Raw genomic sequence first — 24,847 nt, 5'->3', positions numbered from 1 at the left:
AAAGAGACCATCATGTCTAATCTGTTTCTCCAAAACAAGTACTTTAATACTTCCTCTCCCGTTTTATAATATGATATTAAAAATATATATCTATTTTCACAAAGGCATAGACAGGCAGACAACATTTACATCAACAAGTTCACACTATTCACTACATGTACAGAAAGGGATGGGCGAGGGCTGGAGGGTTTGTTTTGGGGTGTAAGCAGGGGATGGTCTTGGAGGACGGGTAGGGGAAAGGAGAGGGGGTTTCACGTCAAGCCACTGATTCACACGAAAGTCAAAGTGTGTGCGTCATATGACTTTGATTTGGTAAACATGGACAAGTTCGCAGGCAGCAGAGTGGAATGTTTCATACAAAAGGAGAGCATACCTCTGGACAAATGAAAGAAGGCTCAAAGCAACAAAGTTATAGCTGCCAAAGGCATGTGTGGACCGACGGGCTTATGATATGAATGTGTTACTTAGATGTGTTCTTATGGCTTGTGTATGAAAGATTTAGTCTAATTCTTTCAGCAACAACCTCGGCGGTGTCAAAAGAAAAATTAAAAACATGATTCAAAGCGGTACTTGCAATCCGTCTCCGCTGAAAATGATGATACGGGTATAAAAAAGCACAATAAGAAGGCTTTAAACTTGCTGTTTGCAGTCAACAGAAGAAAAGCACATTTGCGCATAAGGATGAAACACAAGCCAAGGCTGGGAGGGACATCAGTTAAGCAGGTATTTAGTCAGAAAACACATTTTCTCTCCATCCAATAGCTGTTGAGATATTTCAGCATAGTGGTAGACCGACTGACGAGCCAGCATTCCCATCTTTAGAGCCAGGCTGTTACCACGGGCTGACTTCCAAAGTAAAAGCTGTAAATCTGCAGTTATTACTGTAGTTCCCTGTATAACTGTAAGGTCATTTAGTTTTCAACGTGAGAGATCAAAGTTAAAGCCTGGATTTTGCCTTTGTGCGTCAGAGATATGCAAGAAACGAAAACAGATGTGATCAGTTCAGCTGATCTGTATTACAATAATTTTATCATATCAATGATTTACAATAGATATAAGGTGGGATGGGTGGGGGAGGGTTTGTGTCGAGGCGTGGGTAAGTTTAGAGTGGTGATTTGGCGGTTAGGTTAGGAGCGGGTGGGGGTAGAGGGCAGTGGCAGACTCAAGATGTTGTTCAGATCCAGTATTTATGGGCTACATAACACAAAGATTATCTAGATAAACTGTGATTGAAAAGGTGTTGAAGCTAATTCAAATCTCTGCAAGGTGATCAAATAATCTAGAACCATACAATGTGTTTTGTGAAATAGTCAACTGAAAGGTGGAAAGTACACATGATATCTGTAAATTGGTTGTACCCATTTTTATCTGAGCCTATTGTTACTTAGCTTGATGATGTAGCCCATGTGCTCGGGTCTAAATCTCGGTATGAGACGGGCAAATTTGAGATTTTGTGACCTCACAAATGGTTTGGTCGCGGGGGACAGTTCTAGTCCAGCATGCAATTTAGGCTATACAAGTAGGAGCCACAAGTTTTCTTAATTAATTGACTTCCTGCGCAAAGCGTCATTCTGCCCGTACTGCTCAGTTAATGAAAATTATTCATAGGCATTTTACAAATTTAAAGAGCATTTTTTAATTTTGCTTTTAAAAAGTTGCAAAGGCTAAATATTATTATATATAAACATATTTTAAAAGACTGTTAAATGTATTTCTTTACATCTGAAGGCCCAAATGGAACATTATAAGGAGCAAACTTTCTCCCATGCAGTCTTACTTTGTGCAGCACTACAGTCTGTATATCATCATCTCTATAATGTCTGTGGCAGCACTGAGTTTAACTTTTCAAGCTAAGATAATATATGGGCAGTATTCCGGGTGGTTTGCTGTTTCCAATTAAGAAGAGGGACATAATACGCAGAATACACACATGTTTTAATACATATATGTGTATATCACCATGCCTGGAGGCGACCATTGCATTGTTTTTGTCTACCAGCCACTGTTGTTCAAAAGCCAGCGGCCGCCATTTTGAAAGGTGTCGGAGCTTCCGTCACCACGTGAGGAGGAAGCGAGCGAGGAGAGGAGACGGAGCAATCGAGCGGAGCGGCTGAAGCAGGCGAGCCAGGGCCATCACTCCGCTCTACTCGTCTTGACTACCTGGGCTAACTTTAGCTACATGTGCTGAGGTCGAGGGGGAAGCTGATCTCAACTGCAACAATGCCGACAGTTACTTTACCGCCGAAAGAGAATGCTCTCTTCAAGAGGATTTTGGTGAGTTAATTGTTAAAGACAAGTGTAACGATAGCAGTCGTTAATACGGACAGCTGACGATTTTAAAGATCCATCGCAGCGGCACTCTGTGTGCCAGTGTAGCTCTCCGGTAGTTAGCGTTAGCTTCGGTTTGTTAGCAAGATGGCATCATTGAATGGGTCAGCTAGTCCGGCCCTGACGTGCGCTGTCACTGTAGCGTGAGGCCAAAATGGTTGTTCGTGACTTTGTTGTCATTCTGACAGACTTGTTTGTGTGCATTAAAACACCACACTCTTAAAAAACACTCTGGTGAAAGTTTGCATAGCCAGACAGGGCTAGTTGGTAGCGAAAGGCCTCACCGCTTGTCAAATAACAGCTACAACAACCAGTAGCTTAACTGTAACGTTAGCTAGTGTCCACGATGTCTCACTCGCTAGTCACAGCAACGGTCATGTGTGCGGTTAAGTTGGCTTCTCAGGCTTCTTCTATTAATGTTTTGGCATGTTTTTTGTTGTTAGCTATGTGCATAGCATCTTACCTAACCAGAATATAACTATACGATTGAGTTGTGTTAGACGTGGGCCATGCTAAACTGCTATGTGAGCACAGCCCACTGGCTGGCCACTTGACGTTAGCTAATCAGCTAACGCTAGTCAGCTCGCGTTAGATATCATGCTTTAGCAGACTTTAGATGATTGTCAGTCTTAATCTGTCTGTGTGGGACCTCGGCATGTACACATTACCATCATCTGTCTAGGTTAGATTAGGTCAAACTGGTAATGCCTTTGTGAAAACGAAAGGATGTTAGGGTAGCACCGGTGTGACTGTGTCAGCAAATCTGTAGCTGCTTCGGGCCTGCTGTGCTCTGGCAGCTAGCTGCCCACCCATATCCATCCCTCCATCCCTCCATCCCTCCATCTCTCTCTTCCATGTTTTAGTCCTTGTGTCGCCTCGCTGTTTGTTTGTTTTCTGCACGCAGATTTATGTAGGTCAGGAGACTGGTTGAACAGGTGTGAATGAAGGCTAAATTTACATTAACAGGATGTGACAGCAACTGAACTGTCTGTAAACTCTGTGTAGTTTGCTGCATGTTTAACAAGTTCTCTGCCATGCTCAGCGGTTGTCAGCATGTGTTGTTAAACATCTCTGCATGCACACCCAGCTTCATCCTCTCCAGCAACAGTGTGGAGTACGTGGGAATACGTGGTACTACTTTAACATCACTATCAGCTTCAGATAAACACCATTGTTTAGAAAGGCAGGGGCTCTGCTGGGAGTTAGTGGATGTTTATCAGCACATTGGCAGACGGCTGGCATTCAGTCGCTCTACCTCTGGCAGGAAAAACGGGACTGTGACCTGCACCTGATCTTGAAAACTTGGAGCCTGTATTTGCTGCATATCTCAGAGGGCATATTGTTTTTCCTTGAAATGTTAGTGGACTGCACTGTCAGAATGGAAAGATTTTCTGATCTCACACTTGATAATTGTGGAATTTACCAACTTAAAAAAAAAAAAAAGGATTACGTTGTTATGGTGATGTTTATGTGGAAATCGGTGTGATATTTTAAAAAAATTAATGCAGTTAAATCACTTGCAGTTAAGGTCACTGAAATTATTATTTTTTTTTTTGTCAGACATAATGTGAAGGCGTTTATCAGAAAAATCTTCCCCACCATTCTAACTATACCTAATACACATTTTTTAACTGGAGCACATCACCGCTACTTTTTTAAGTTTGGTACAGCATGTTCAAAAGGCTTCCACTGGTCTTGATTTCTGCAGGTTCATCTACAACAGGCATATGGTTCAATATGTGTTTATCAGAGTTCAATGTTAAACTTGTCTGAAGTGAAGTGACCTTTAGGTCTCATTCCTAGTTCACAAGAAGCCTGAAGGCATTTTGTCTTGTTGAATTTGTTGTTGTGTGAACTAGGAAACCCAGAATAAAATTACTGTCATTAACCTTTCTGCACAGGGGATGTGATATGAGATTTGACATGGTTTTCTCTGGTTGTAGTTAGGAGCGGACCACACCCCTCTTTATTTTTGCTTTCCCAGGCTGAGTGCCCAAATGCATTATTAGAAATTGGCAGGTTTCCAACTTGTGCATGGCATTGGAGTTGGATGAGGGTCTATTTTGTTCTTACGGGGTAAGCAGAAACACCTTTCCTTGCTGTTGGCCTACTGTAGAGTTAGACCAAGTGCCATTAATCTCACTAAAATTGCAGTTTTCATCAATAATGTATTGCAGTATTGTCCTTGCAAGAATAATTCTCTGCTGTATTTGAATTTTCAGGCCAGTAAATTACAGCCAGGTGTGCCTGTTTTTTCACAAAGTTGCCCCAACAAATAATAAAACAGTTACAGACAGTGGAGTAAAGAAAACATACACCTCTAAAATTCACTTCATATTGAAACAGAAAACTATTGCACCTGTAATAAATTCTCACAATTTTAAAATCTCTGCACAAACGAGAAAAAATGCTTTGTGTGGAGTCTTGGCATGTGATAAGTCTTCAGAGTAATGGATGTAATTCTTTAAACTGAACTTTCAGGTGTTTCATTGAATTTTATTCATACCTGTAGCAGCATGCCTCTACCAAAGGGGAGCCAGCATGTTGCAGGACAAGTTCAGTGAAAGTGAAAGTGAGTCTTATATGAAGGGATTCATCCAGGACTGTCTACATGTTTTATGGATAACATTTGAAGTTGGAGCTTCATAGGTGCCAGGACCTTTTGGCCGACACACAACTATTGTTGAGTTGATTGCAAACAGTCAATTTTCTGAAAGCTTCTGAATGTCCTTTCCGAGCTGAAACCCAACTCCAATTTAATTGAACAAACTTCTAAGGTAATAAAGTGGATTTAAAGTAATGTAGTAAGTGACAAGATGTTCTACTACATCTTGTCACTTACTACATTACTATAAACCTACTTATATATATCTTGCTCCCTTGTTATGTTCAGTTGCCACTCAGTTGCCATTCACTAATGCAAACGCTTGTGAGTTGTAACCACTAGCATCTTCCTCGCTACGACCTTCCCCTCCACATGATGAGAGTGTGGCTTTGAACTGTTTTCTCTAAATCTAACGTTTGTACTCCTCGCAGTGATCCCTGCAGCTCAGAGCCACCGCTCTGACAGATTCTCTGTGTAACTCAGGGGGCCGAGTTATTTTGGGTGAGGAAGAGAACATGCTGAATAAGCACAGCTGGTGGTGTTAATGTTGCTAAATTTACATTAAATGTACAGTTTGTGTGTGTGCTAGCTTCTGTACTTGCATAATGCATGTGTGACATTTTGAACTGAAACTTGTCACAGGTATCGTTGACAGGAATGTCTGTTGATGCCTTGTCAAATTGTGTTAAAAGTAGATTTTACCACAGAAACATATTCATCTGCCTAATTTAAAATGTTTTGCATGTGACCATTGACTACATACTGCTGGTATCAAATATGTTATGTGGTCCTTTTGTGACGATAAATTTGAATTCCTTTTTTCAATCGCGAATATCGGTCATTCTCTCTTGTGCCACCCAATTTCTGTTGAGGGTTATTCTGGTGAGGACTCAACAGATGAACAATGCCATGTATGTATTGTATGGATAGCTTCTGTGTCGCCCAACATTTGCAAGGAAAACTTGTGTTTTTTAACTTAATCACACACTTTTAAGGGTACCTTTTGTAAGAAGTTGATTTTTTTTTATATAATGGAATGATGGACAATTTCCAGCAAAAAATGTTTTTCATACATTGTTTTATCTCAGTTCAATCCTGATTATTGCACTCAGTAGAATGCTTCACCCTCTGCAAACGATTTAAGTCATTCTGTTGACCCGTGTTACATGACATCTTTTCTCTATGGAGTGTAGTGAAGAAGAAACATACTGTAACTTAGTCTAGTTGAACTTGAGGGCAACTTCTGAGCTTTTGTGCGTTTGTGCACAAAGCAAGAGCGCAGTTTTATGTTTAGTAATGGGACAAAGAGTTATTGTTGAAGACCCAATGCAAAGCTGAGGCCTTATGCCTGGCTACCATTATGTTATGGAATGAATGAAAAGCAGCAATGGAGTAGTCAGCCAGACCAAACAGAGCCAGTTCAAGTTAATCTCCTAATGTATGTCCTCTTACTCTCCATTAGCCCCTTAACCCCCATGAGCAGATGGTGTTTTTCTTTCCTTTTGTTTTTTACACATGTGTAACTGTTTGCACAATTTAGTGTCACATTGTCTTTTATACAGTTCAGTTAGAGTACAATATGTAGATACGGCAGTGTCATCCGCCAACTGACATGTCATGAGCCTTTTTTGCCTGTCCTCTGGCCCCAAGTGTCTTCACATGGTGCGATCCTCCATCCAGTTCAACAGTGAATTACTTGTAATTTCATTACTGACCTTGGCACCCATATGTGAAGTTGACGTCATCTTTTTTTCTCTTTTTTTTTTCACCACTAGTGAAGTTGGCTGTTGGACAACGAAATGCCATCTGCTGGCTTGACTCTTCCTATCTCTCTCTCTCTCTCTCTCTCACACTCACACTCACACACACACACACCACTATCCCCTCTGACACTCAGTGATCAGCTTAAAAAGAGAAGTAGTGTTGTTTGTGCGACTGCATACCTAACTATAACGTTGGGGCAAAAAGCTGGTTATTCCTTTTAAGGTGGTTTATTACTGTGTGCGTGTCAGTAGAAATTCTGTTTAAGCATTTAAGCTCAGCTTTGTGCAGAAGGCTGATAAATGTTAATCTGGAGTGTTCGGGGGAATAACCCGGGAGTACATTGTCCGATATTGCTTTTCTGGTGTTAATAATATCATTGCTGGTGAACTTGGGAGTGCTGACTTATCACAGCCTTATTGTGCCTGGTTGTTTAAGGTCTTTAAAGTGATTTGTACACTGCTGTAACAACATGGATTGAACATACATGTTCAAAGGAGGATGACATCCGGCTTCCAGTTTACCACTTTATAGTTATTATTACAGTTCAGGTAGTTTGAAAAAGACTATACCTTTCAAGTTTGTCTCACTGTCATATGGCTCTTGCCCTAATGTGATTTCTCTCTCCTTCCTTTGACAGCGATGTTACGAACACAAGCAGTACAGAAACGGGCTCAAGTTCTGCAAACAAATCCTGTCCAACCCCAAGTTTGCCGAGCATGGAGGTAAGCAGCAGATTTGTGGATGTAGGGACGGACAGATGAACGAAAAAATTCTCCTTTTGTCACCATGCACTGTACCTCTGACTGTCTGCTTTACCATTATCCCGCTCCAGAGACCCTGGCGATGAAGGGCTTGACCCTGAACTGTCTGGGGAAGAAGGAGGAGGCCTACGACCTGGTGAGAAGAGGCCTGCGCAATGACCTCCGGAGCCATGTCTGTATCCTTGCTAATGGCATGGCACACATCATTTAGTAAAGGAGATGTGTTCTGGGTAAAGGGTCATTTAAGACTTTCGGCTGGTGTGAGTTTTGTATAACGGGTCAATGTGTGTCTGACTTGTGGAGTTTGAGGGGCCCTAGGATGCCACATATTGTGCTGGGGAGCTCTTGTCTTTTGTGCAGTATAGTCAGCGCATCCTCTCTCCCTCCCTCCTCTCTCTCTCTCTGTCTGTGACTCCCAGGCCACAGTGAAATCCGTGCACATTTCCAGCAGATAAGTGCTATCTCAGCCTAAGCCCTAAAGTCAACATACTGTATCACTGAGCAGACAACACCCTACTATCTGTTCTAGCTTCACCAGTCACTTATCTTGAGTGTCTGTAGCAAAAACCTGTCTTGTTTATGTTGTGTGCACTTGTATAACAGCATCCATCCCTAAAAGTGTTTGAAAGGGCAACGGCTTGACATAAAAGTATCATTACTGTAAAATTAAAGATTAGATTTGTGAACAAATTAGCTAATTTTTCTTTGGATATAATGTACTCCCTGCTCTTTTCCCATCTTGTTCTCCATTTGTCTTCATCTGTCTCAGTACATTTTCTACACTGATGGATAAGACAATTCATTCAAAACCAGAGCTAAAACAATGATTTGGTTTATCAATTAGTTATCTGCCTAAAGTAAAACATTTTAGTCAAGTATCGAGGATAAACTGTCTAGCCTTGCTACTTTTCCAGATTTGAGGATTTACTAATTCTCTTGTTATATCACTGTCAGTGGAATGTTTTTGACCTTCAGCTGTTTGTCGGACAAAACAAGTAATTTGAAGACATCAGTTGGCCTCTGAACAGCTGTGATATAGAATAATCAAAATAAGAAAATCCAGAATTTTCTGACATTTTTAAATACAAGTAGTTAATAATGGTTGTCATTGATATATGCAACCATATTTAAGATAATATCCACTGTGTCTTGTCTTCAACATCTATTTAGATGACAGCCACCATCATAGGTGTGTGCTGCAAACTTCAACCCATTCTATTTTGCTGTTTTGTTTTATTAATGTTTTTCTTGTCATTTTGAAATTGGTAGCAAATTATTGCTTCTTCAAGAAGTTTCACTTAACCTGTAATAAACATTGTTAGAGAAGCATCATTAAGTAATGGATAAATTATGAACCAGTCGAAGCAGTTGTTTGCTCTAACCATGAGTAGCTAATTTGGCCACAGTAATCTCACCATCTCAGTGCATTTCTGCATGAATCGGGAATTGGTCTTTGATAAGATTGTGTGAAGGAGATTATTCCTATGTTCCTTAACTCTGCGTGCAACCCAGGCTGGCACGTATATGGCCTACTGCAGCGCTCAGACAAGAAGTATGACGAGGCCATCAAGTGTTACCGCAATGCTCTGAAGTGGGACAAGGACAACCTGCAGATCCTCCGAGACCTGTCTCTGCTGCAGATCCAGATGAGAGACCTGGAGGGCTACAGGGTGAGGACTGGCGGGGGAACTATGACTGGATAGTTTTTATCTCGTTAAATAATTATCCTAAGACACCCTTTGATTTATCATACTGGTGGGGGGGGGGGGGGGGTCAGGACACAGTGTCAGCTGTAGAACAGCACTCCCTAGTGTCCACATCCACATTTAAGAAATATGGCATGTTTTCTTTTTCATGCAATAATAAAACAGACTGAAATAGTTGTGGGGGAAAGAACGTTCAGCAATACACACTCCAATCTGTGTGTATGGCACAATGGTGGCACAATGTTTTGGAGAGGACGAAGAGTATCAGCAGGCAAATACCAGGTTGCAGTCAGTCTTCACAATGTAGAACAGCTCTCCTGGGACACAGCCGGGGATTTAGATGCTTATTTGGTGAGAGGTATGAAATGGCAAGATGAAAGTCTAGTTGAGAGGATTAAAAATATGGATGAGAGAGGGAAAGGGAGGGGCTGTGTATTAGGGTTCCTTTTTAGTTCTCTGAGCTACAACCTGGTGTCAAAACCATGAATCAGCAAAATTTCTCCTCTCCACTTTGTGTTGTCAGCCATCCAGAGGACATGGTGGTTCTTATGTTGAACATGTTTAAACCCACCTGTGTTTGTATGTTCTTTTCCACAGGAGACACGGTACCAGCTGCTGCAGCTGCGTCCAGCACAACGGGCCTCCTGGATCGGCTACGCCATCGCGTATCACCTCCTGGAAGATTACGAGATGGCTGCAAAGATCATCGAGGAGTTCAGGAAAACACAACAGGTAAGACCCAGTTATAGTTTGATTGGCTCCCAACTGAGAAACTGATTTAACAAAGAATGGATATGAAGTGTTTTGTACAACGCAGCTGTTCAGCAACCCATCGCATTTAGATGAGTAATTTGATTACTCAGATGTGTTGTCATGTAGTATGTGTCCGACTAACCGATTGATGCATGTGAGTTACAGTGCATGTTACGTGCCCTCAATAGATTTTTAAATATGGGTTTGGTGTCTGTCCTCTACAATAGAGCCCACATTCTCTCTGGCTTGCTCCTGATAAGACCCGTCTGTTTCCTGCCTTTGTGCCATCCGTGTAATACAACAAGCTGGTGTGACTAGGCAACTGCACATATGCGCCAGGAATGATGCAGAGTTTCCTGAATTGCGTAGATACAAAAGTCCACCCAGCAGCTCCTGTAGTTTTCCATTGTTGCTTGGAGAAACTTTCACAATTTCACATATGCCTCTTTGTTTGCCCAGACGTCTCCAGACAAAGTGGACTACGAATACAGCGAGCTGCTACTGTACCAGAACCAGGTGCTGAGGGAAGCAGGCCTGCACAAGGAGGCCCTGGAGCATCTGTCCAACTATGAGAAGCAGATCTGTGACAAGCTGGCTGTAGAGGAGACACGAGGTGGGTCATTGTGATTCAGACGTATTCTGCTAGTGTAACACTGAATCCCAAACTACAGAAATCCCTGGTTGGCCATTGGTGGCACAACATGTCTCAGGTGAATAATAGAGCAAACACATGTGTTATAGACGTATGCAAAGACGTGCAGCCCGTTTAGTAGTAGGGATGCTATCATACATTTAGCCCACGGTTCTATACGTATCTCGGTTTTTGAATCACAGCTTCGGTTCAGTTCGATATGCATTTTTTGTGTGAAGAGGAAATATAGGTACAATATCGCTGTCAAATTCTCTTTATTTTCTTTATGAGCAACAACAAAAAGCTTTTTACATCTCCAGTGTATTTTATAATGTCAAATAAATAACTCTGTCTAAGCCAATTTATCTTGTATGGCTTTGCATTTCTTTTATGAAAGGTTGGAAATAACTTGGCTGCTGAAAAACGTATGAGGGCACAGTGTAACGTGCATCAATTGTTGTCATAACGTGACGAAAACCCAAATCTCTCACCACTGGAAAAGGGCTGCAAGTCTTAAGCAACAGTGATTCTTTTTTTGTGATTTGTGTTTTCCTGAACTGGTAGGAAAGATTTGTTTGAAAGTATCAGAAAGAGACTGCTGTTTCACTGATGGCGTTATGTTGCTCATGTTTCGACATGCGACAGTTCTGCCCACTGTTTCTGTTTACTATCGTTGTACTCAACATCCCTACACGAAAGATTTGAAAGAAGACATCATGAGACGTCATGCTGTCTGCCATGTTCACTGTGATGCTATCCTACTCTAGCACCACCTCCAGTGTCATTGCATTATTTGCATACTAACAGGGGTTGTCCATTTACTCGCGTGGAGTTTTTGGAGCCAGTGTTCACTACCAGTGGAAGCAGTGATGCAGAATTGAAATGCAAAACTGAAAATCTGCGAGCTGTATATAACTGCGTATATCATTTATATATTCATATATTACTATTTATCATCTGAAATATTATTGTTAAATATAATCTGTTAAAAAAGTACAATGTAAGCATATTTACACGTGTAGATGAACTTAATTTCCGACTGTTAGATTTTACACCTGGCCCAGAATCAGTGTTGATAAAATCAGAAAGTGATGTTTGATCTAGTTGCTCTGTACCTGCTGCATTTTTCTAGGAAAGGTTGGCTGCTCTATTTTTACAAAATTCGCATTTATTAGCAATTAATTTATGCAGCATTTGGCTGTCTATGAACCCTGACACCGAAACTCTTCGCTCATCTTTCCACAGGAGAATTACTGTTGAATTTGGAGCGCCTGGATGAGGCAACAGAAGTCTACCGTCGCCTGCAGGAGAGGAACCCGGAAAACTGGTCCTATTACCACGGCCTGGAAAAAGCCTTAAAACCAAGTATGACACATTATATTTATTATAAACAAGCGTCTGGCCTCTGAATGATATAATATCCACTTTCTTTGAACAAGCTGCAATTGTCAGCTCTTGACTGTCAACTCTCTTAACGTGTTTTTATTTTCTCTAGGCAGTGTAGAGGAGAGGCACAAGATCTACGAAGATGCCTGGGAGAAGTTTCCTAAAGGACTGGTTCCTCGCAGACTGCCCCTCACCTTCCTCTCAGGTGTGGCCAATCATACGTCTCCTTTCAACTAAAACAGTGACCTCAATCAACATTTCTATGTGTGACTGAGGATTAAATTAACTTGCTAGCATCTGTATTAAGCTTTACTTGTTACTTGAGTTCTTGTTTTTTACTCCACTTTTATTTTGTGGTCATGTTTTTTAAACATAAAGTGAGCTGTGTGGTAGAAGTGGATTTAAAATGTCTGGTCTTCTCCTTCTCACCATATTTCTCCATAGGTGACAAGTTCAGAGAGTGTCTGGACAGGTATCTGAGGATGAACTTCAGCAAAGGCTGTCCGCCTGTCTTCACCACCCTCAAATCACTGTACAAAGACAAAGAAAAGGTGACAGCACTGCTGCTAGACATGTCAGATGACTGATTGGAGTCTAAAGCACAATGACACTTATTCCTCGCTTTACTTTAAACCAACTTACATCGTTCACTGCAAGAAGAGAGGTCAATCTAAGGGATAGATTCTGCTGTCCTAGATTAAAATATTCACAGATATATAGCTCACACTGCAGCTGAGGTAATATACTCTTTCCTCTTTCTCTTTGCAGGTGGCAATAATAGAGGAGCTGGTGGTCAGCTATGAAACCACATTAAAAAGCTGTAGAATGTTCAACCAGAACGGTGAGAAGAAAATGTCTAAATCAGGGGGATGATAATGAATTGATGAATTTGATGTCTTTATCATCAAATTTATTGAGTGTGCAATGTCGAGTAATGGGGAGTTTTTAAAGTTGTGTTCCTTCATCCTTGTAATCCTTCAGCCCTGGCTGATTGGTTTGTACCACGCTTGGTTTAAATACTACAGCAAACAGCCTTTGAGCTGCTACTCAGAAATACATTTGAAGAGCAACTGGTTTCTTAAATAAACTGGTAGACCTGTTTATTTAAGAAATGTCAGATAAATCTCTTTTATTGTCTGATTTTATGCTGCACATGGTGCAAGTAAACAACAGAGCGCAGTGACATGTGTTACCTTGCTGAGGAGTTAAGATTGCAGCATCAAGCGGCTCTTCATCTAGCAGCTCACCGTTGGGTCTTTTCCATCAACGAGGACTTGTTTCCCTTCCAGTCTACCCAACTTATTTTGAAATGTAGAGTAATGAGAAAATAAGACTAGATAACCATGACCTATGTAAAAGTGCAAAACAATACAGCAGCTAGTGGTAATCCCTCCCTCCCTCTGGTTTAACAGCAGGCTAACCATGACACCCAGTGGTCTGCGACACAGGGGACAGCCAAGAGCAGGGAGATAGGTGGGTAGCACGTCCCACCTATCTCCCTCCCTCTTGTTGTCCAGCAGATGACCAGGGTCAAGAAAATCTCTGTCACCTCCACTCAAACCCTATCTTCAGTGGTTGTCTGTATGTGTTAATGGATTGATGGATTTTTCTCACATTTGGCTTGTAAAAACCAACAGCCAGCAGCGGAGCTGATAGAGGGACATTACCAGAGCTAGGTTCTTAGCAAAAATGGACCTGAAAATGACCTGTAGCCTGCCATATTGATATCATGCCAGCGTTTCAGTTTTAACGTCTGTATCTGTAGAATATGTCACAGATGTGAAGGGTAGTTTTTCTCTCTTTTTTTGTCTCCCTCCTCTTTCCCCTTCCCACTTTCACTATGTAAACAGACAGGGCAGGCAGGAACCATGCTGCAGCAACGCAGCCCGTAGGAACACAAACACACGAGTGAGCAGCAGCTCAACAAGGCAGGCGCCTGACACTAAACAAGCATCCTGTGTGGCCGGCCTGTAACAGTTAGAGTGAAGCATTGAGAACTAAACCAACAAGGCCAAGCAATCAGCGGTGGAGTACGGAGGATCTAATTAGACTAATGTTTATACAGAACAATCCAATGACAAGGAGCAGTAGAAGAATGCATTTATACTGAGTTTCCCTTGTTCAATCCGTGAACCTTATGAGCAAAATAGGCACATGATAGATAGGGGTGTTAAACATCACTGGTCACATGATTCGATTACAATTATCCTGTCAATGATTTGATTCACTTCGATATCACGATGCATCATGATTCTTGCACATGGCTATGTTTTCATCAAAGGATACAAGCAGTCAGATAGATATAGAGAGATAGAGAGATAGGTATATATAGAGAGTGATAGATATCTACAGATATAGAGAGTTATGGATATAGAGAGTTATAGATATATATGAAAACTTTATTGTATGTGCTCTGAGAAAGCAGACATCACAAAAACTAGAACCAAAAGTTTATGTAGTGCTGTTTACTTGAAAACAATACGTTAACTGAAATATGAAATAGGGCTCCTCTAAAAAAACACAGGTTCGAACCATACGAATATCTATATTTGCGCATTATGTCAGTAACAGGAGGACAAACTAACACGAGGCATAACAACTTGTATAGGTATTTTTGGTATACGGTACCTCGGTTCCAATTCTTGACAAAACTCTCTGAAGCCCGTGCCATCAACGATGCTGATCTTTCTGCCATGACGTTTTTCTCTCTGCCATCTGCATCTGCGACGGTTTTTGTTGCGTCTCACTTTCAGCAGTGAGTGATGCTTGCAAGTGCTACTCCTTTGACCTGTCCCTGACCCGTCATGCAGTGCGCCCCCTCGCAAAGCAGCCGCTGATGTGTTTTTTTCCACAGTCAATTATTAATTTTCACAATCGAATCTCCATTTTTTTTTAAATATACAAATAAATGTGCAAATTTAGAATATTCGTTGACAGCCCTAATATGAAATATGTTATGCTGATTTAAAATTTTAACATTGCCTTAATTGTAAACAGAAATAACTGAGAAAGGCCGACCCTACCTGTTGTGTGAATAAATCTTGGGTCTGCTGTCTCTTTGGCAGCTGCTAACGTTGACGGTAGCCTCTCTGGATGAAAATGGCTAATTTGGTTTCTCAAGTTAGTGGTATTCCCTAGGTATTACATTTTTGTGAACACACTTCACACACCGCTTGTGTCTTGTCCAGTTCGATGCACAATCGTTCATGTCCGCATCGCGATGCATCATGAAAACGATTTATTTGAACACCCCTAATGATAGATGGGTAGGTGTCAACACAGTCTCACTTCAGCCAAATTCAGCACAGCAGCGCAGTGGAGCTGCTCTGCAACACAAGCAAACAGCAGAATTCTGAAGAAATACTTTGCATTTCCTGTGACTAATTCACAAGAAATTCCTCCCCATATTTCAGCACAAGGAAATGTTGGGGGTGCATTGGCAGTAACTAAATACAGATGTGAGCTGTGGGAGGGTTAACAGTAAATAGGCTGATACCAATAAGATAAAATCAAAACATGCTTCATCATTTCCTGTCTAGGAAGGTAATTCTAACCAGGGTGTGAATGGCATGCCCCACTACTAATGATGTAAGATAATAATTAGAGAGCAATGCCCACTTCATAAAGTTTCACACCAGGCTTTGATTTCATTCAAATCTTCCAGATTATAACTTTAAAAAATAAAGATGTTGCACAAAGAAGTTTAACTATTGAGTCTTAAAATGTAAATATACACAATCCCCATGCACTGTTTCAGATGATGGTAAGGAAGAACCACCAACCACGTTGCTTTGGGTGCAGTACTTCCTGGCACAGCACTACGACATGATTGGCCAACAGACGCTGTCTCTAGAATACATCAACGCAGCCATTGAGAGCACGCCTACACTCATCGAACTCTTCCTTATCAAAGCCAAGATTTACAAGGTAACATATGCCGCACATTTGTTCACTTGTCGACTGCTATAACTGAGGAGCATAGTGTTGTGGTGCTCTATTCATGACTGGTGTATTGCCCTTCATCGTCCTGCAGCATGCTGGGAACATCAAAGAGGCTGCTCAGTGGATGGACGAGGCCCAGGCTCTGGACACCGCTGACAGATTCATCAACTCCAAGTGTGCCAAGTACATGCTGAAGGCTGGCATGATCAAAGAGGCTGAGGAAATGTGCTCCAAGTTCACACGGGTGAGAAAAACTGTGCGTGGGTGTGCACACAAGTACACAGTAGCAGCTGACAAGCTGAGTAAAAATGTCAGAACAAAATCATCGTATTTCCTGTTGAGTCAATTTGTGAAGAACAGGAACAATGTGGAGATGTCATGACCCTCATGTTTGACTAGCCTGTAACTCTAAAAACCTGAGGGGGGGATTTCTGTCTTTACAAATACTCACTTATGTTGAGCAGGAGTCAAGCTCAAGATGACTTATTTATAAGAGAACATATTTTTAATATGATATTTATGACATAATGATGTTAATGACAAGAGGATCCCAAGTCAAAAGCACTTCAGTGTTGTAAGATCAATGGTTTCTTTGTTTATTGTGTATGTGTATTCAGGACATGGAGGCTGAGATGACTATTCACAAAAGACACAAAACCAAATAAATCATAATAAAATATTGTAAACTTCACTTGGACGGATGTTCAATAAAATCAGTTTAGGGCTGCATTTAAAAAAATAAATAACAAAATTCATTTTTGATCCATCCTTTGATTATTTTAATAATGGAGTTATATGTTGATGATGTTAAGTGTTTCCCAAAGACCAAGATGATGTCCTAGAAAGCCACAAACCAAAGAGATTCAGTTTATTCATCAGAGTGGAACAAACAAACGAGAAAATACTTTTAAAAAGGTGTAATTGATGATTTCTGGCCTTTTTATTAAATTACTGAAACTAATTTAATTGATTATCAGAATAGATGGAAATCAATTTTATCGTTGACTACTAATCAATTAATCTTTGCAGCTCTAGCTCGGTTATTGATTGTTTATGAAATGATACAACAATTTTATGAATTGATTTGAATTGATTTTGATTTTAAAACTTATTGGGTGGATGTATGTCTGTGTGTTTGTGTGTCTGTCTGTATTGACCATGCAAATGCATTAGATATGCTTTGAATGAGCCTCAAAATCTTGAATTGCTTTGTTGTTCTGCTCTAGCTCATGGTCTTATAAACACATTTGCTTTATGTGTTTGTTATTTAGATTGCCTTGAACTGCTACAGTAAAATATATACGAAGATGTGGAGATGCTTTAAAAAATAAAACTTCATGGTTTCCTCCTATAAGTCTAATTATGACAGTAATCTCTTGGTGCCTTTTAATGACGCAAGCAGCCATATCTGCAAATGAGTTCACACATGGGGTGAACTGAAACGAGCCTGGTCATGAGTGACAAGATAATTCTAGAAATTAATCTTAATAGATCCGCAATAACACAAAATAATTAGTCTCCAAATTAGTATGCAGCCGTTGACAAGATAATTAAGCACTTTGCCTGCTTTGTCGTTTAACTGTGCTCATGCACGTCTCTTCGTTTGTATCCGTCCAGGAGGGAGCGTCAGCAGTGGAGAACCTCAATGAGATGCAGTGTATGTGGTTCCAGACGGAGTGTGCACTCGCCTACAAGAGCATGAACAAGTTTGGGGAGGCCCTCAAGAAGTGCCATGAGATTGAAAGGGTGAGACCTCATTATCAGGGGTCATACTTGGTGTATTATAACAGGCCATGTTTGAATAATTGTGTTTATGATTAATGTATGGGTCCCTGATTGCCTCTTCTTCGCCCTCTTCATCAGCATTTTGTTGAGATCACAGACGACCAATTTGACTTCCACACCTACTGTATGAGGAAGATGACGCTACGCTCCTACGTGGACCTACTGAAGCTGGAGGACGTGCTCCGGATGCATCCCTTCTACTACAAGGCTGCTGTCACTGCCATCCAGATCTACCTTAGCCTCCATGACAATCCCCTGACTGATGACAGCAAGGAGCTGCAGGCTGATACTGGTGAGGGCTAGAATCTAATTTGCACCACTGAGTTTTCTGTATGAATTGCTTGCCTGAACACAAAAAAAGAGAAACTCCGTACAATTTGAATATTATTAATAGCCCACTCTTTTGGCGCTCTCTTTTCTAGCTAACCTTTCAGACAAAGAGCTGAAGAAGCTCAGGAACAAGCAGCGGAGAGCCCAGAAGAAGGCTCAGCTGGAAGAGGAGAAGAAGAATGCAGAGAAGGAGAAGCAGCTCAAGAACCAGAAGAAGAAGAAGGAGGATGACGACGAGGAGATCGGAGGGCCCAAAGAGGAGCTAATTCCTGACAAACTAGTCAAGGTTAGAGAGAAATGTGAAGAATCCAAATCATAGAAACATTGTCCGTCACAAGGCGCTGGAAAAATGTGTTTGACTGTTGAGTTGAAGTTGACTCCATTGACTTCTGTCTCCCCGCTCACTACCCGCTTACAGGTAGAAAATCCACTGGAAGAAGCCGTCAAGTTCTTGATGCCGCTCAAACACCTGGTCAAGGACAAAATAGACACACACCTGATGGCCTTTGAGATCTATTTCAGGAAAGGTTGGCTAGCTCAGTCATTTAAATAACCTGTAATTTTGTTTTTGCTGACTCACTACTTCATCTGTCATTTCTGCTTCACTCGGATTTACAATCTGTCGTCTCTTTTCAGAGAAATACCTGTTGATGCTTCAGTCAGTGAAGAGAGCATTGGCCATTGACCCAGATGACCCATGGTTACACCAGTGTCTAGTGCGCTTCTTTAAAGGAGGTACAAGAGAGAGTTCCTCATTAATGCCAACCTTTTTCAACACACGGTTGCTCCTGTGTTGATATATCCCTTCTTTCTATCTTTGTACCCATCCCCCTATCGTTCACTTCCTAATACTTCTTCCTCATTTACATCCCCCTTATCATTGCTCACATCTCTCCTTCATCTTCTTTCAGTCTCGGAGAGCAAGGAGCTGCCGGAGACTGTTAGGACCGTGCTGAAGCAGGAGATCACCCGGCTGTTCGGAGACAGCAATGCTAAGAGCTTCAACCAGGCCTACCTCACCAAGCACTCGAACTCCATACCACATCGACTGGCTGGTAGGCCTCTCACACACTCATACACACAATGGGATTAAAACATGGGATGCTACAATCGGCAATTAACTCACATTACCAGTGGATGAGTTTGCCTTTTGTTTTCTTTCTAATTCGTGAGACATCTCAGTTCTTTCTCATCTCTTGAAAGTTGCACATGCTCAATAGCAATCTGGCCTCTGACTAGGCTCAGACCCCACGGAAACTTCTGACAGCCATTGCTTTTTCCATTAAAAGTCTCTTTTTCAAACTCAGTGGCTACTGAACAATGTTCAAGCGCTGCTTGACAGAGATGGATAGAAAGATATTAACAAGCCAGTTGCCCTAACTTAAATGCACGACAGCATGGCATCTGCAAAGAAGAGTGTAATTAGAAGTTTTCGAAACTGAGGCGATAAATGCTACTGCAGGCTCAATTGTCCCAGGAGTACATTTCTATTGTAGACATTCACATTGCACACAAAAGCCAGATGTTAGTTTTAGTTGTTTTTTTTAATCAGTGAGAAAGGGGTATTACCTGTCCAAGTCATTTGTCAAAGCTCTGTCATGCAAACACACCTCAGACTCTGACACTTTTCTCCCACCTGTAGCTGCTAAGATGATGGTGTATCTGGACTCATCGACGGAATCAAAGGCAGCAGAGCTGGCCACTGCACTAGATGAGTCACTCAACAACAGAACCATACAGGTATGCATTCATTGAATTATGCAGTGTGATAACTGTCTGTTTAGAAGTTGCAATACATACATCAATAGTAGTAATAGTAAAGTGATACTACAGTAAAAATACTCACTTACTAAACAACGTAGTCTTTAATTGGTGAAAAAAATGAGTGGCACAGAGTATAGCCAATATTTTAGCTCTTACTCACTGTAGATTGTTGACTTACTTCCCATTTTCCTTTGTCTTCCCTCTTCAGATCTGCACAGAGACCCTGGAGTGTCTTCGGAATGGCATCTTTGGCGACTCCAAGGAGCGTGTAGAGTCGTATCGCGCCGAGTGTCACAAGCTTTTCCCCTACACGCTAGCTTTCACGCCACCCGGATACGAGGAGAACACCAAGATTGCCAACGGAGATGTTTCCACAGAAACGGAGGAGCTAGCCAATGAGATGTGAGCGCAACAGAACAACAGCGGATGAGAAAAGGAAGTGGGCCGAGCACGGAGCCTTGTGGTACGCCTGGCAGCCATTTTGTAGAGCCAGACATGGGAAGCGAAAAATGTGGTTGTTTCGTTACTTTGGCTCAGCTTAATCGGGTCTGACCTGGCATGGCTTGGCTCGCTCCCACATGGTGAAAATCAGGACTGTGTGTGTGTGTTTGCGTGCGTGTGTGTGTGTGTGTTGAGGGCATGTGTGCGGTTGTGTATATTTGTGGGAAAGAGGGGGGGGAAAGAGGAAGATAACAGAATGGCCATTTTACTTTTTTAATAAAGCTGACAAACATGCTGAATATGAAAAATAAACAATAGTTACTGGCAAACTGTCGGGAGAAACTGTGACGGACTGACACAGACTGTCGGTTTCCTCGGAAATTATCAATAACGGTGACAGCAACCACTCGAGTGACTCAGTGCTGCTCCGACACACGCCTATCGCATACTGTGTACCCCGTATTTTAAAAAGCTAATTTAAATGAAAATAGGATACAACTGTCACTGGGGGACAGGAGGCTGAGCTGAGTGGATCTGATCTGTGACGGATCTGTAGGAAGCTGAGCAGGAAGAGTTACTGAGGACCCGTAGGAGACACTGAGAACATCCAGCGACCACAAGTGTTTCTGTATCTGCTGAGACGCTCCAGTAAACCGCTGATGTACACATGGCAGTACAGAGGAGTGTGTGAGGGAGGCCCGATCTGTGCGGGGGCACAGCCCGAAGAAAGTGGCCTCACTTGTGAACAGTGTTTGTTTTTTTTTGTCGTTTTTTTTGGTCAAACTGTGCTTCCCTCACCATTCCTGGTTTAACTTGGGAATATGTAATCCTCTGTCTGTTATTATGGAGCACTTTGTAGCACAGATTAAAAACTGTAAAGGTTGTGTGTCTTGCTCCATTTCAATACACTGCTTCTCTTACCGTTTTTACATAGTTCTGGGCGAGTTGGATAGATCTAAGCAATACCATAGACACCTTCCTGTCCATAATGGATCAAAGAAACTCTTATTATTGATAATGATTTCTAGATCTGGTTGAAGTGGTTACACTGAGCCTCCTGGCAGAGTCACATGTGTTGTTGCTGTTGTCACTGTTAGATACGGTTTTATCTGCATGTACACAGGGACTCAGGAACAGTCACATCCTCCTTCAAAGACTCTTCTCTGCTAGCTGAAAACAGCTCTTCTAACGGTCAGAGTTCAGCATCCGGCCCGTTTGCCTGAGGTGACAGAAGTGAAAGCATCTGGGCACCTGGAATTTGTTTTACTTTTTCTGTTTCCCCTTTTTTTTTCTCCCAATAATCTCTTTTCTTCCCCTTTTTCCTCTAATTTGGGTTCTAATGTGAAAGATGAAATCTGAGATGACGATGTATGATATCTCTGGATTTTTGTATTAAAACCAAACGGATAAAAAACAGTTTTTCTTTGCGTTTGTGTGTTCCCGCTGTTACTGTAGCTGAACTGCTGCGGTGTTCCTACTCACTGTTTCAGGGTCAGACAGGCAGAGCTGGTGTGGATCAGGTAGGACTCAGAGCATTGATGTCAGACTTTTGGTCAGCCGCTGCATGTTGCAATTATCCATGCGTTTTTTCCCATATACGGAAATGACGACCAATTTATTTTTCTCAAAATGTAGTAACCCAAGGTGTAAGTGATATAAGATGTGGTTTTTCTCCCTTCTATCGAATGAATGGAGCACTTTTCTGACATATATTGCTACAGTGGCCTCGATTATTAACCATTAATGCAAGCAAATCCGCACAAGTTTTCTCTTGAAAACCCACATTTAGGGCTCCATTTTTTTTTTTTCCTTTATTGGGTTTCATGTACCACATTAATTCTGTCACCTCAGATTATCAAAACAGTTGTCTTGTTAAGTCAGGTGAATTTATTCTTTCTTTATGCTGCATCTTTTAACATCTTTTTGACTAACATAAAGAAGTCCCTGGTCCAGTCAACACAGTGTTGCTTTCAGGTTGTAATTTACTGGCACCCCATATGTAAACATATTTACACTGCAATGTATGGGCATTATTATTGATCTCTGAATGACAATGAGAGATAACATGAGGTTAGCACGAGTTCCTGATGACTGTGTTGTGATTGGTTCAGATTTCCTTTCATGCAATTTTCTGCTTAAAAACACTCGCGCATAGTTCCATCAGGAGGCTCAATAAACACTGTACCACCAAGTGTTTACTGTAAGTAGCACCAGTTACACCATTCAGTTATAATAAAATGCCGAATGTGTAGGGAGGCATCAGCCAAAAACCAGCAGTTAGACTTTTATATGCCAAAGAAAAAATCTTCTTCACAGCCCGTACCGGTCAGTTAACTTAGTCTTTTTGGTACGTCACTTCGTGTGCGTGTGTGTGCGTGTGTGCATGTGCGGTGGAAGTGACGTCACCAAGTGAACCTGAAGAACAAAAAGAAGACATGAGAAGCCGCAGCAGACGAACTTGGAGTTTGTATATCCACCTGATCAGTTTGTTCTTACAGATTTACATCAGAGCCATTATAAGAAGTCTACATTTAAGGCTGATTGTTTGGGCAAAGTTTTCTGAGAGTAAGATGAGTTTGCAGATAAGCATTGTGATTACTGGAGTATGTTTTGAAATGGTATGAGCGGACATCCTTGAGTGCCAGCTGTGGGCAGATATTCTCATTATTTTTCTTGAAATAGGCATTTAAAATAGAATAAGGAGCACAAAATACAAGATGCAATTTAAAAAAAAAAAAAAAAAAAAAAAAGGGCTCTTGTAGAAAGTAATGGAAAGACAGGAATGGCTGTTTTTTCCCCCCCCCAAGTCAGCCAGCATGAAGCACATTTTTTTTGCTGTTAAATTTGGTTTAAATGGATATCTAACTGAACTCTGGTTAAAAAAAGAGGCTCCTCTTCATGGCCGGCTTTAACAGAGGAGCAATAGAAAGAAGCCCTTGTGGAAACATCATAAAAACTGGCACGGTTCATGCACGGCCCGGGACCAGAAGGCTCTGCAGCAAAGGATTAAAACTGCCCAGAACATTATTGGTAGCATCTACTGAGCATCAGTGAGATCGGTGAAGAGAGATGTCTGCACAAATAGTTTAAAAAATTCAAATGACTATAACTTTATGCTCACTGGTGTTTTGATACAGAACGATCCAATCCTGACTGAGGCCATCACATCACATGCTTCTGCTCAATGGTGACGATCCTGTAACACACGAGGGGCACGGGCAGCTGAGTGTGTGTGTACATGCAGGCGTCACACTGATGCAACATTCAACAACCAAGTGATGAAGAGATGAGAACTGTAGCAGAGAAAGTCCAGCGGCAGTTCTCTTGCCATAACAACATTTTTTATAAATAAAATCCAATGTACTGAATAACTGGGAAAAGTGGATATAAGCACGGAACATGCAGTAAACAAAGTTCTGTTTTTTGAAAACTGTTTTCCTAAGCTTATGTTTGGACACCCGACAATACTGTGACAGGTGTAATTTCCACTGTAATGTCTTCTAATACTTAAGAGAGTTAATTTCTCTTATGTTTGATCATGATGAATCCTGTACATGCAACCTTTGACTCAATCAACGTTGGGCTGATTGCCTACATGAAGGTACTGTTGCCCACCTGGACGTCATCAGAAGATTCTGACCTTTGGCCTTTGAGCCTTTTGTCTTGATAACAGACATTCAAGATTCTAACTGCAAGCAGCCACCTCAACCTGAGGAGGGCCGAGCCGAGCAGAAAGACAGAGAACACCTTCCCATCAGGTGCATATTACAAACTAACATTGGTCATGTGGCTGAGCCTTAAAGCACTGAGTCTGAGTGGAGTTACAATATTGTCACGACAGAGTTTACCAGGCGGGACGGCTCTACTGAAAAGACACTTGGAGTTGTGTGTAGTAAAGAGTTTCCTATCTAAATGTATGTACTCTGCTGACTGGCCTTGAACTGTATGTTAATGTTTTTATTTTGTATATATGTAATGTTTTTTTATATTAATGTGAATTTAAGTCATTTCATGTATATTAATGCAAACAATGTTCATCGTGTACATGTGAAGTATGTAAAGTGTGGCCCTGGGAGGATTAGATGATTAACATGGCATCAGCTGCTGGGGATCCTTTAAATGAACAAATAAACAAAGCTCAGGACTGAACCTGAGCCCCTCAGCATCAAGTGACTCACTTCAATTTCAGACTACGTCACTTTTGAAGGAATTCAAAAAAGTCTCCATCGTAATTAATAATAAATATAAACTCTTTCACAATTCAGCCCGCTCAGGGGTTTTTGCTTCTACGGCCTTACTGTGTCTGGTTCGACCAGTGGTTCATGGCTAATGCCTGCAAACTTTAGACATTTCAGTGAATGAACATTACTGAGTGAGCTAGCTGACTTAATTCCTTATTTTATTTGTGCTTCTGTTAGCCTATATCATCCATGCTGGAAAAAAGACCAGCATATGTTGTGTTTTGGTGCTGGTCTATGCTGGTTTTTCCAGCAGGGATGTTTAGCATTAGCATTATTCTGTGACTGTGGACTTTACTTTGGAAAATGTGAACATGCAAAACAGCTGCAGAATCAAATATAGCAGCAGCAGAGATGAACAGACTGTCACAGATGGCTGAAGCCACATCAGCTGCCCATCGGTGATGTTTGAC

The 24,847-nt window shown here is 41.4% G+C and overlaps 1 protein-coding gene across 1 annotated transcript; it reads left to right on the top strand.

Annotated features, from left to right (window-relative positions):
- The first annotated feature begins 2,017 nt into the window (after positions 1-2,017).
- On the top strand, positions 2,018-21,613 carry LOC115583438 (N-alpha-acetyltransferase 15, NatA auxiliary subunit-like). Its single transcript, XM_030420290.1, has 20 exons — positions 2,018-2,274; positions 7,335-7,419; positions 7,530-7,634; positions 8,971-9,128; positions 9,762-9,896; positions 10,377-10,530; positions 11,794-11,913; positions 12,044-12,139; positions 12,379-12,485; positions 12,703-12,775; positions 15,692-15,861; positions 15,968-16,120; positions 17,494-17,622; positions 17,740-17,953; positions 18,084-18,277; positions 18,410-18,518; positions 18,628-18,726; positions 18,903-19,046; positions 19,634-19,731; positions 19,964-21,613. The coding sequence occupies exons 1-20, from the start codon at positions 2,221-2,223 to the stop codon at positions 20,159-20,161; spliced, it is 2,595 nt and encodes an 864-aa protein (XP_030276150.1). The 5' UTR covers positions 2,018-2,220; the 3' UTR covers positions 20,162-21,613.
- The last annotated feature ends 3,234 nt before the right edge of the window (positions 21,614-24,847 follow it).

This window comes from Sparus aurata, chromosome 1, assembly GCF_900880675.1.
Source record: "Sparus aurata chromosome 1, fSpaAur1.1, whole genome shotgun sequence".
In the NCBI taxonomy this organism is placed as follows: Eukaryota; Metazoa; Chordata; class Actinopteri; order Spariformes; family Sparidae; genus Sparus; species Sparus aurata.
This window is presented reverse-complemented; position numbering and strand designations above follow the sequence as displayed.